The sequence below is a fragment of the Procambarus clarkii genome, chromosome 21 (genome assembly GCF_040958095.1).
Source record: "Procambarus clarkii isolate CNS0578487 chromosome 21, FALCON_Pclarkii_2.0, whole genome shotgun sequence".
Taxonomy (NCBI): Eukaryota; Metazoa; Arthropoda; class Malacostraca; order Decapoda; family Cambaridae; genus Procambarus; species Procambarus clarkii.
The window spans coordinates 17,111,802-17,125,927 of NC_091170.1; the positions used below are offsets into that span (position 1 = coordinate 17,111,802).

Consider the following 14,126-nt stretch of genomic DNA (forward strand, 5'->3'; position numbering starts at 1 on the left):
TCCACCGACGACGTGTTGCATAGGGTAAATTGTTGCACGCAATGGTGGGGAAGCCTAGCACCTCGGTTGGCGTCGCCTTGGTTGGGATTGTATTATTTGTTCTACGGCCTAACGACAACTAGCCTAAATGTTAATTGTGACCCACATAATAACAAAAAGGTAAACCTAGCTGCCGAGCCACGTGTCCGTTGATGTGGAGACTTGAGCAATTCTTCTTCCTCCAGCTGCTGCTTGAAAGGCGTTGACTTTGGAATTGCTTATATGCTAGTCTGGGACATGGCTAAAGTGCCAGATAACGTGGTACCGCTCTACTGGTCGTTGGAGCGAAATAAATGGGATCAAAACGTAGCTCTGCTACATGCTGACAATGGCGTCTGCATCGTGCTCTCTCGTCCTCTCGTGTCTAGTGACGCTCTCCCGTCTTCCCACTCTTCCTTATTGCGCATGCGCGGCTCTCGATAGACATCTCAAGCGTAAATGTATATGTATATATCGCAATTGACTAAGAAAGGAAGAGGTAGTGACGAGTATTAATATCACATTAAATTCTTCTGTGATAAAATAGAATTTTGCATAGCATAAATTGGCTTATTAAAGTTTTGCAACTAATCGAGGAAATTAAAGAAAAATCATTTACATTAAAGTAATTTCCTCTAGAATGTTTAATATCAACTAAATAAGGGAGTTCCAGTAAGTAGTAGTATACTACGAAATTAAACTTATTAGTAAGTAACTATTTTTAGTAAAGGAAATGATAAACTGGACTCTTGTTATAAATCCAACTAAATGTGGAGAGAATTCATGTTACTGTCTGTCGTTCCTCACGTCGTCACTCTGACTAGGAAGAATCTGGCAATATGTCTAAATAAATCATGATAATGATCAAATCTGCAAGTTAGTAATTTTAGTAAGTACTTATGGTTAATACAAAGGTTGCATAAAATACAAAGATGTATAAACTGTTGGTTATTTCCAACATAACTCCGGGGAGAGAAAACTCGGGTTGTAGTTCAGGTATTAGTACTAATGTACACCTGCTTCTCTATCCTGAAGTTATATTCATGGGTAGTAGGTTAGTACGTACCTAACGAATGTCCCGAATCTGTGGTAGATGACTCTTAAGTCAACATGGGGACGCAAATAAACATTGAAAATTATTGAATAATTCCTTTGTAAGAAACAGAAGGATATTAACAAAAAGTAAATTATGAATAATTGGTTCATTTAAGATTAAGGAGACCTCATCAATACAGTCAGGCTACTGTCCAGCGTCACTATGACTCGTAACTAATTACTGGACATCAACTCATCACTGCATCAGCGTGGTCACCTCAAGTTTAAATGATAAGTTATCTACTCTTGAATAGAATCAAAATATTGTTTAAGTTTCTGTTTGCAGTTCTGAGCAGCGACTCTTGATGGTCTTGTGCTCTGTTGAGTAGAATCATTGTTCTCTGAAACTTGGGGTACAGGTATATCTGTAGAACACTCGTGTTCTGCTAACTCTAAAGGTACTAATTTCTCTAGTGTTTTCAAGGTAGTAGTGCCTCGACACTGAACTTTAACAATTCGTAAAATACCACGGCGGTCAGGATGGATGTCGACAATTTTACCTATAGGCCAATCTGACCTGGGTCCATCACTGTCTACTAGGACAAGATCACCTGGTTTAAGTTGAACTTTATTGTATGGGCTTGCAGCTCCATAATGATATTCTCTTGAAGCAGTTAAATATTCATGTGTCCAGACCTCATTCCATTTCTCTATTACTCTTGAAAGATGTCTATAACTCTCCACCAAGTCATTTGCTTTGACACACTAACGGTCAGCTGGATCCTCGTCTCCTAGAGATATTAGAGGGCTCAGAAGACCACCATGCATCAAATGAGAGGGGCTTAGGGGTTCTCTTTGGGAGAAATCTTCTGTTAAGTAGGTTAGAGGTCTGTTGTCGACTCGTGCTTCAATTTCCATGACAAGGGTCTGTAACTCGGTGAGATTAATTTTCTGCCGGTGTAAGGTTTTTCTTAAGCATTTCTTAACAGTTCCCACCATTCTTTCAAAAAAACCGCCGTGAGATGGTGCTCTTAGAGGATTAAATTTCCAATAGCATTGTCTCTGTTTGAACACAGAATGTACTTCTGGATGGTTCCATATTTCTTGTAAGCAAGCTTCTCCTGCCACGAAGTTAGATCCATTATCTGAGATCATTAATTTTGGGCAAGATCTTCGTGCAGCAAATCTGCGAAAGGCTTGCAGAAAGGCTTCTGCACTCATGTCAGAAGTGACTTCTAAATGTACTCCGCGTGTGGTAGCACACGTGAAAAGGCAAATGTATGCTTTCACTGGAATCTTGTCCGGTGTGCCTGTTAAAATTAGTGCTCCTGTATAGGTGACACCTGTGGTTTCAAAGGGACGAAGGTGGACGACTCGCTCCTTAGGTAGGGGCGGTGGACCTGGATAAGGACACACTCGAGCATCATATCTCTTGCAGATTACACAAAACTTGATTAAAGATTTTACATTGTAACGACCTTGGGGAAGCCAAAAACGTTGTCTGATTTCAGTAAGAGTATCTAATACTCCACCATGCAATGTATTATGCTCATGGTAATGTAAAACTATGAGTTTAGTAATGATGTGGTGACGTGGAAGAAGTATAGGATTCTTCGTATCTAAATTTATTTCTGCGTGAAGCAGACGTTCCCCGCATCTTAAAATGTTATAGTTGTCTGAGTCAAGCCAGATACCCAGAGACTTACTCAACCTTTCTGGGAGATGTTCATATTCCTTCCCATAAGTCTCTTGTTGAGCTTGTTTGACCCAATATTTGATGGAACTAGGAAATTGATATTTGATCCCCATCTTGTTGATGAAATCAAATCCCATTTCTGTAACTCTTAGTAATTTGCTTAAATTGGAATAACGATGAGAATTGATAGCTAAAATTCGAGGGAGTTCTGGATCCGCAACAGGGGTAGTGACATTGGTCACAATGACTTGCTGCTTCTGTTGGGGCCACTGACCACTAACTAGCCATTGGGGTCCATTAAACCACATCTCGGTTTTAACTAATTGCTTTAATGTCAAACCTCTAGATAAATAGTCAGCTGGATTGTCCTTGGTTGGGACATGTCTTAATTTATAACCAGCAGACAATTCTCGAATTTCCCCTTACTCTATTGCTGACATAGGGAGTTTTGTTGTTGTCGTTTTTAACCCACTACAATACTGCCTCATTGTCTGGCCACACTACTATTACACCAAGGTGAACATTACTGAGGGTTTTGATCAGGCAATGAGCCAGTCTTACACCTACTAATAAGGCAGTTAATTCCATTTGGGGTAGTGACCTCCTTTTAATCGGGGCTACCCTTGCCTTAGATGTAAGCAAAAATGATTGTTGAGTATTAACTAGATAGGCTACTGAGCCATATGCTTTGCCTGAAGCATTGCAGAATACATGTAAATTTGTGGGTAAATTTAGTCCTATGGTATTTCGAGGAAACTGTAGAATACTAAGTTTGTTGTAATCAGGAATCAACTGTTGCCATTTTTCTTGGAGATCCTCCGGCAACGTTTCATCCCACCTCAAATTCCTTTGCCAGCACTCCTGCATAAGGAGTTTACCCTTAATTAGAATAGGACTGAGTAGGCCTAAAGGGTCAAATGGCTTGCTGACATGGGAGAGTAGTTTTCTCATGGTTAGAGGTGAATGATTGAAATCCACCGACTTGATATTCAATTTGTCTGTGGAAGTATTCCACTCCATACCAAAGACTTTCAATTTGTGAGGTACCTTATAATCAGGGAATTCTTCCTCGATCATTTGGTTGAGTTGTTTATTATTGGTGGCCCACGACTGTAGGGGCATGTTAGCTCCCAACAGTTCACGATTAGCCTCATGGTAGATTACCACTAGTTTATTCTCATCATAAGTGGTTCTTTGAAAATTGTCAACGTATAAATTGTTGCTAATCTCAGTCTTGTAGGGGCTATTAGACTTCTTAAGATGTGTATCCAGAGTAGCCTGGAGTAAGAATGGTGAAGATGTCGCTCCAAACAGTACTGAGGCAAATCTATAAGTAATGATTTTGCTATTAGGAACCTGTGGATCTTTCACCTAGAGAAACTTAGTAAAATCACGATCCGTCTCTTGTAAGCCTACTCTTAAAAAGGCTTTACCAATGTCGGTCGTATAGGCGAAAACTCCAGAGCGAAATCGTAATAAGACATCTTGTAGTCTTCGGGTTAGGCTAGGTCCAGTTTGTAGACAATCATTTAGTGACACGCTGTCTGCCTTTAATTTGGCACTACAATTAAATACAATCCTGATTGGTGTTGTAACTGAATCTTTCAGAACAGCATGATGTGGCAAATAATGGCCTGTCTTATGGTTGCCTTCTTCAACAACTTCTATAAATTTGTTAGCAAGTTGTTGCTGTATTAAAGCATGATACAGTTGCAATTTATCTGGTTGCTTCCGTAGCCTAGCTAATTGAGAATTTAATTGGGTTGAGGCCATGAAATAATTTACTGGAAGCTGTGGGTGGTTCAGCTTCCACGGGAGTCTCACCCAATATTGATTATCTTGGAAAATCACAGTATCAAGATATTGTTGATACGTCCATGTGTCATCTGGACTGAGTTGATCAGGGACTATGCCTAAGGTGTCCAAATCCCATAATTTGTGAACAGGGGGATTGGACTCATCATCCTCAATTTCGTCTCTGTCATGTAGTGGTGACTGCTCTAGGCCTAGTCACGCCACTATTGAATTAGTTGGTTGATTACTAGTAGATTTAGAATGTTGTTGGATCAACACCGGTCCTGTGAGTAGTTTACCCCCAGCTGACAGTAACAAGTTTACACCTCGTTGCCTGGTGCATCCAGTAATAAATCTATAATAAAAGTCAGCTCCAATAAGAATACCTACATCGTTGAGATAGTCTGTATTTATTTGATGATCCGCTAACCTAATACCGCTGCGTTTAAGAAATTTGACTGTTTGAGCAAGACCTGTAACATGTAAATCTGAGGGGATCTTGTCAACGACTATGGCTTGAATTGGGCTGGTGCAGCCTCTTAAACGTACCAGGACTTTAACAACCTGGTAGTCACGAGGTCCATTATTGGTCGGAATCCAGAGATATTCAAATTCACTCGAGCAATAGGCTTCAGTTTCAACTGATTAACTAGCTGTTGAGAAATAAAGGTTTTCTGCGAACCTTGGTCAAAGAGACCACGAGTGGAAATTCTAGATCCCTTGGTAATTAATTTTAATTGAGCTGTTGGTAACGTAGTTGTGTTATTCGACTCTGTTGCAAGTACACTTATGTCCTGATGCACCTTGCAATATTGTACAGAAGTAGAATTTGTAGTCTTCTTATGAGAATTGGTTGATCTTGATTGATCACTACCACACAAGGAGTAATGGTGTCTACCCTTGTGGCACTTGTTGCACATACGTAAGGAGACAGTACAGCTATTGGGGTCATGAGGACCCGTGCACCTTGTGCATCTGTGTAACTCTTGCAAACGACGAATTCGGTTGTTATGGTCTGGATAAGTACTACACTTATAAGTAAGATGTTCATTATTGCAGAACAAACACCTTTTCACTGTAGGAGAAGTCATAGGAGTGGTGCTCACAACAGGGTTTATAGGGTTCACTGTGTATGTGCCTACATTTCCAGATTTCCATTTCGGAGATGATTTATTGAAATCTGGTTTTACTACAGTAGTTGCTGTACGTTGGGGTTTATGATGAGAGTTAGTTGAGAAGTTTGAAACATTCTTCCCATCTTGGTTGACTCTTTGTCTTTCGACTAGGGTATGTAAACCTTCTGTAATTTCATTCATGGTCAGAGAGATTTTATTGCACATAGTACACAATTTATCTAAAGTTTCTCTTGGTAATTTGCGCCTACTTTTGTCATCCATTCAGCAGTCTGAATTTGGACTTTAAGGCTTAAGGCCTTGAGTAAAGATCCTAGCTCTAGTCTGAAAGTTTGGAGAGAATCTGTAGAATTATTAGCAGATGGTAAATCCAGCAATTTTTGACAAAGATAGTAATAGTCATTTCCTTGTTATCGTAGTTGCTCTTAAGCAATTGAACAGCTAGGTCGTAACCATCACTGGTCAGTGTTATGTTAGAGATTACCTTCAAGGCTTCATTTCGGAACAAGCCTTGTAAATAAGTGAACTTAGTTGTTTTAGGGATGTTAGTTTTAGAGTCTACTGCATCCACGAATTTACTCCAGAAATCATCCCAACTCTCATTCTCGTTACCAGAGAATGTGGGTATATTGATCTGAGGTAATTTGACATCAGGATCTGGATGTGCAGTAGAGACTGTTGTTAATTTGTTTTTAGAAATTTGCTTTTTAAAGGGTTGAAGTTTAACCTGTACATCATCTTCGTACTGGGCTAAATCATTTACAATGTCCTCAAGTTCAGTTTCACCTATTGAGGTTTGGTAAAGTTCTGTCAAGTACAGATTCATATGTTGTTTAATATACTCAAATTTACTTTCGGCAACTTGTAGTAAGTCCTCTAATTCAATGTAGTCAACAGGTGACTGTTGTGACAGATTTTAACACTTGGTAATCTGTCGGGTCAAGTGACCTTTCAGACCGATAAGGGTCTTTTTCATTTTGTCAGCCGCTTCCATCTTGCTGGGTAAGGGCTGGCCTGATAGTAAATATTTGTTACTGATGTAACTGGGATATTGGCTCATTCAGTGGAGTTCAATATCAATATAATAGCCTAATGTATTTGAATAGACTATACTACCTCGTTTAGAGGTTAATTTACCTACCTAACAATGGATAGCTAATATTTTGAGTAGTACTCGAATGCCACTATTGGATTTTCATCCGGTTAGCTCATCAATTATCACCATTCGATCCAACAGTGAACATTCGGCAGTACTCAAAAAAAATAATACACGAATAATATATTAAAAGCACAAAAAGGGTTTTGGCAATCCCACCGCAAATCAGGGTCAGCACAATTTAAATAATATGTATGTACACCATGCTTAAATTCTGTTGGACGACATATTCGACCTCGAGACACAAAAGAAGGTCACTACCAAAGATACCTTACAAGCAGAACTTATTGCGGAAGGAGGAAAGAATCGAGGCAACTACAGAAGCACCATACTGTCCCCCAAGCTCAAAGCGGCAGCTTAGAGCCTTCGTGAGAACAACGAGATAGTTGTCAGGAGAGGTGACAAGTCGCCAATATACGTCATTCTTAAAAAAGACGAATATCTGGCGAAAATGAACCTCATACTCTCTGACCAAACTAAATTCCAAAGGGTAACGAAGGACACTACAGCCGAATTGAAAGCAAAGGTCAACAAACTGATCGAAACTGTGAATGCCAAGAAATCCGGACTCCACCTGCCAAAGGTTATTGGGGAATATAAACCTGGATATGCGTATGGAAATGTCAAGACACACAAGCCTGGAAACCCACTTCGGCCAATCATTAGCCAGATACCCACACCCACGTACAGACTGGCGAAGCGACTCAACGGCCTGCTGACTCCTTATGTCCCTTGCGCCTTTAGCCTGAAGTCTCCAAAGGAATTTGTTGACTTACTGCGGGGCACACGGGCCACAGGGATAAAAGCCTCGTTGGACGTAGAATCCCTGTTTACCAACGTACCTGTGGACGAGACAATCGGGATGATAGCCGACAGAGTGTATCGTGATCCGGCCTGCACTCCTCTTGACATACCAGAAAATATTCTGAGGAAACTACTCCAAGCTTGTACTAAAGAAGCACCCTTCTTGAGCCCGGATGGGCACATGTATAAGCAAGTAGATGGGGTCGCCATGGGTTCCCCCCTAGGTATCCTGTTTGCAAACTTCTACATGGGTACCATCGAGCAAAAAGTCTTAGTCGAAATGAACTTGAAACCGGCATATACTGCAGGTATGTTGACGACATTTTTACACAGGTACCTGATGTCAGACATCTGCAAGAGCTAAAGGAGGCATTTGAGCACAGTTCCGTGCTGCGTTTCACTTACGAGATGGAAAAGGATGGGAAGCTGCCCTTTCTAGATGTAACAGTCATGGAAAAGAGCGGAGGTTTCCACACTGCAGTCTACACTAAGATAACGAACATAGGAATGAGCCTAAATGCCAACAGCGACTGCCCAGACAGGTACAAGAGGAGTGTTGTTAACGCTCATTTCGACCATGCTCTCAACCACAGCTCAGGATGGAAGCAAGTCGACGAAGAACTCTGTAGGGTAAGGCAGGTCCTAGTCAACAACGGCTTCTCCAATGGTTTCGTCGAAGACATCATAAGAAGGAAAGTGAAACGCCATGCAACCTCTGAAGAGACAACCAACACAACACTTATACCCCCTATTAAACTATTTTACAGGAACTTCTTTTCCACAGCTCATAAAACGGAGGAAAGGGTCCTGAAAGATATTGTTAATAGAAACGTTATCCCTACAGACAAAAATCAGAAGATACAACTGACGATTTACTATAAAACCAGAAAAACGGCCAGCCTACTCATGAGAAACTCTCCAGACACAAAGCAGAACGCTTTAAAAGAGACCAACGTCGTCTATGCCTTCAAATGCCCTCTTGGGGACTGTAAGCTCCAAAAAAAAACAGTATATAGGCAAGACAACAACATCTCTTTCTAGGCGTTTAACGATGCATAAGCAACAGGGTTCCATTTAAGAACATATAATCTCTTCCCACAACCAAACCATCGCCAGAGAAATCCTAGTAAACAACACCGAAATCATCGATAGATACAGCGATAGCAGGCGGCTTGACGTTTGCGAGGCACTACACATCAAGAAGTCAACACCAGCAATCAACAGCCAATTATTGCACAACTATATTCTACCCACCTCAAGACTCCGCTCCAATATAGAAGCATCAAGAAATATGGACCAATAGGCTTTCTACAAACACTTCTATTCAATATCCATTGCTTCGTGTTCTGTCTTGTGTTGATGAAATTAATACCCTATTAATACTCTTGTTCTGTCTTGTGTTGATGAAATTAATACCCTACTAATACCACATTTTGTTCTGTCTTGTGTTAATGCCACATCACCCCTTCCACCTCACTCAAATGTAGATATAAAATCGGAGATACGTAAGTTCTATTCAGTTGTGTATTTGTGAACTAAAGTCTTTGAAAATGTAATAAGTTTTACGAAACGCGCCCGTGTCGCGTCAGACTAGAAATAAAAATGAATTTTGGAGAATTGATTTTTGATTTACCTCCAACAGTGAAGCGTAATGTACGAAAGATTGAGAAAATTCGTGTTAGAATTATTAATCTTACTTTTTCGGTCATATTTAATAATATATGTCTACAGGAAAGACTGCTACCAAAATATACTAATATATATATATATATATATATATATAGACATATGTCGTACCTAGTAGCCAGAACGTACTTCTCAGCCTACTATGCAAGGTCCGATTTGCCTAATAAGCCAAGTTTTCCAGAATTAATACATTTTCTCTAATTTTTTTCTTATGAAATGATAAAGCTACCCATTTTATTATGTATGAGGTCAATTTTTTTTTATTGGAGTTAAAATTAACGTAGATATATGACCGAACCTAACCAACCCTACCTAACCTAACCTAACCTATCTTTATAGGTTAGGTTAGGTTAGGTAACAGAAAAAGTTAGGTTAGGTTTGGTTAGGTAGGTTAGGTAGTCGAGAAAACATTAATTCATGAAAACTTGGCTTATTAGGCAAATCGGGCCTTGCATAGTAGGCTGAGAAGTGCGTTCTGGCTACTAGGTACGACATATATATATATATATATATATATATATATATATATATATATATATATGTATATATATATATATATATATATATATATATATATATATATATATATATATATAAAGTTTGTGAGGGTACCACCTCTGGTGCCAATGTGGGGACCCATAGCCTCGGAGAAGAAAATAAAAAGTATTCAGAGGAGACCTTGTGGCTTCTCACTGAACACTAATATTATCTTCTCCTACCACCCCCCATTCTTTTGTATGTACACATATATATTTACTTTATTTGAACTTTGTTACAAAAAAGGAGTTACATATGGGTTACAAAGATGGTTATCATAGGTTGTCGAGTTCCTCCAGCTCCTCAGATGGCGGGCAGGAACCCTGGTGTATATATATATATATATATATATATATATATATATATATATATATATATATATATATGTCGTACATAGTAGCCAGAACGCACTTCTCAGCCTACTATGCAAGGCCCGATTTGCCTAATAAGCCAAGTTTTCATGAATTAATGTTTTTTCGTCTACCTAACCTACCTAACTTAACCTAACCTAGCTATTTTTGGCTACCTAACCTAACCTTACCTATATATATAGGTTAGGTTAGGTTAGGTAGGGTTGGTTAGGTTCGGTCATATATCTACGTTAATTTTAACTCCAATAAAAAAAATTGACCTCATACATAGTGAAAAGGGCAGCTTTATCATTTCATAAGAAAAAAATTATAGTAAATATATTAATTCAGGAAAACTTGGCTTATTAGGCAAATCGGGCCTTGCATAGTAGGCTGAGAAGTGAGTTCTGGCTACTAGGTACGACATATATATTCCCATTGTACACTGAGAAGCTGCTATGGCTGTCATCTTTGAGTGTACCAGCTTCCCATGCTGGTGACTTTGTATTAGCAGCCCCAGTTTCACCAACCATGACTCGTCTCACACTGTAGGCCAACCATCTTGCAGTGGCTATCTACTTTGTTGCCTGAATCTACAATGAACATAGGTGTATTTTTGGTGAGGCAGTGGCTGTCAGGTACGGCCAGCATGGCCTGCTCTGCCAAAGCACAAGTGAATTGCCAGTTGTCCAGCAGAGAGAGAACCCCGTAACCTAATGCTCCTCAACTTTGATGAGCCTTCTGGTTGCTTAGATGTAGTCACAGTGAACTCCTGGAGGAATGGTAGACAGTTTGTATGGGAGTACATATGTGTATCAACCTTGGTCCACACTTACGTTTACTTCATTGTTGTGTATCTGGATGGTGCTGCCACCCACAAAGAAGCAGCAAAGTCTCGTAAATACAGATATCTGGATCACCACAACAATTTTGTCCCCATTGCCTCGGAGACACCTGGTGAATGAGTTAAAAGTGCTAGTAGTTTTATGGTGAATCTTGGTTCTAAGATAATCGAAACAACAAGAGACTCTAGAGCAGCCAGCTCCTTTCCAAGCAGCCAAAATGTGGCAGTAAAGAGTAAACCCAGAGTGCCTTTACTGTTCATGCCTGCCACGTGAGGACCTGAAGGAACACAATAATCTGTGACAACTAACTTTGCATCTTGTACATTATATAACCAAAGCTGTAACCCATTTCCTGTAGTAATGTTTCAAATACAATAAAAGTTACTAATATACATAAAGGAGAAGTAGTAGAAGACACTATGTGAGCGCACGTGGAAGCCCCATAAGACTCTCAAAGTGTCCATGTGAAGTCTACTGGAGTTCCAGACTTAACTATACTTAAGCAGTCTTTAGAAAAACCTTTGATTCTGATATTGTTATAGTTTTTCTTACACATGCTTCTGTTGATTCCGAGTCTAATTCCACTCTAATTCCTAATACCCAGTTCGTTGTATGTTTCCATATTGTAAATTTTTAAAGTCTTGCTCACCAGAGCATCACTTTTTCATGGACTCAGTCACAAACTGTTTCAGAAAGCAAATTTCTATCACTTCCAGGAACTCGTCTGGCTCTGAGTTACCTGTTTTAAATGTCCCATCTGTTCACCTGAGGTTAAAGCCTCCATCGTCCCCATGATAACTGCATCTTGATGACTTTTTGATCTCAGCCAAGAGAGATTTACTGCCAGACTGTTTTGGGTTTCAAGCTTTTGTTTATTAACCACATTAGCAGCTTTTCGCTTCACTCAGTCACCTCTACTCAAATGGTTTGAGTGTAAGTTTCTTATTAAGAGAATCGGAAGCGAGGCGTGAAGGGTGTTTGCCTTCAACAAAGACAAACCCCCTTCAGCATTGCAAAATGATGCAATTCCAGGATATTCCTCTTCGAAATGATAATTTCTTTCAATATTATCTCTAAACAATTTTTTTCTAATTAATGACCATTGTTACGAGTTGTCCTATTTTGACAACTTCCAGACCCTGCATATGTTCCTCAGATATATATATATATATATATATATATATATATATATATATATATATATATATATTTATATATATATATATATATATATATATATATATATATATATATATATATATATATATATATATATATGTATATATATATATATATATATATATATATATATATATATATATATATATATATATATATATATATATGTATATATATATATATATATATATATATATATATATATATATATATATATATATATATATATATATATATATATATATATATATATATATGACAATGTCAGACCACGGTGGAAAATGAAACAGGAATTTCCTTAAGTACTTTCGTATATTAAATACATCTTCAGAAGGATTCCTTCTGAAGATGTATTTAATGTACAAAAGTACTTAAGGAAATTCCTGTTTCATTTTCCACCGTGGTCTGACATTGTCACATTCTTAATCACGTGTTTATTTTCGTGATATACACACACACACACACACACACACATATATATATATATATATATATATATATATATATATATATATATATATATATATATATATAATATATATATATATATATATATATATATATATATATTATATATATATATATATATATATATATATATATATATATATATATTTATATATATATATTTATATATATATATATATATATATATATATATATATATATATATAAATATATATATATATATATATATATATATATATATATATATATATATATATATATATATATATATATATATATATATATATATATATATATATAGAAGGGGTACCACCTCTGGTGCAAATGTAGGGACCCATAGCCTCGGAGAAGAAAATAATTACTCAGAGAAGACCTTGTGGATCCTCACTGAACACTTTGATATTTTCTTCTCCTACCACCCCTATTCTTTTGGTAAGTGTTTATATTTATCTAACTTTATTTGAAAATGTCATTACACAAAAAAAAGTTACAATATTGATTACATGCAGGGTACAAGGCTGCTTGTCACAAGTTGAACAGCTCCTCCAGCTCCTCAGATGGCGGGCAGGAACCGTGGATGCAGTGAGCATTTCCTCTCTGGATTGCCACACTAAGGCGCTGAAAAAGGAAACTGGCAGCTCTAGGGTCACTAGTTGTTTCGATTAACTTAGACCCCAACTCCTTCAAAAAGCTAGCAGCACTTTTACCCCAGGCACCAAGTGTCTCTGAGGCAATGGGGACAAAATTGTAGTGGTGCTCAAGGTCTCTGTATTTACGTGACTTGGCCACTTCCCGGTGATTGGCAGCTCCTCCTGCTTGTGTAGCACTGAAGTCAACATAGGTATTGGCTAAAGTTGAAACGCAAGTGTAGTACCACACCAACTGTCTACCATTCTTCCAGGGGTTCACCGTAATTCTGTCTGGGCTACCGACAGGCTCATCAGAGTTGCGGGACATTAGGTAACGGGGCTCTCTCTCTGCTGGACAACCGGCTGTGGTAAGGCTTCTCTTAATAATGTCATTAACCTCGCCGTGTCTTGCATGCCATCCTCCCGTCCTTTGGTAAAGAAGGCCATGCCGTCCATATCTGTTGGCCTTTGCCTCGCCGCAAATACACCTGTATTCGGTGTGGATTGGGGCAGTGAGGCGGAGAGCCACGGCAATTCGGAGGGCCTGCAGTGTGAGACGGGTGCCGGTTGCTGACATTGGGGTTGCTAATAGGAAATCACCTGCATGGGGAGCTGCTACAGCTCTAAGTCGGGCAGTGTCATGTGGTGTTGTCGCAGCTCCTAGCAAAGTTGCAGCTTCTTGGTCGGCAATGGGGCGATCCCAGCTGGATTGCTTATGGGCTTCAGAAGGCGGTGGTTGGGGTGCTGGTCCTGCGAGGGAAACCCATTTGGTTGTGCAGTCTGTGAAGCTGGGATC

At 38.8% G+C, this 14,126-nt stretch overlaps 1 protein-coding gene across 1 annotated transcript; it reads right to left on the minus strand.

The window, feature by feature from the left end:
* Positions 1-1,353: 1,353 nt before the first annotated feature.
* LOC138367119 (uncharacterized) lies at positions 1,354-5,859 on the minus strand. Its single transcript, XM_069328522.1, has 4 exons — positions 5,108-5,859; positions 3,377-4,076; positions 1,824-3,117; positions 1,354-1,664 (listed from the first exon to the last, which is right to left on the minus strand). Exons 1-4 carry the CDS (start codon positions 5,857-5,859, stop codon positions 1,354-1,356), a joined length of 3,057 nt encoding a protein of 1,018 aa, XP_069184623.1.
* Positions 5,860-14,126: the final 8,267 nt, after the last annotated feature.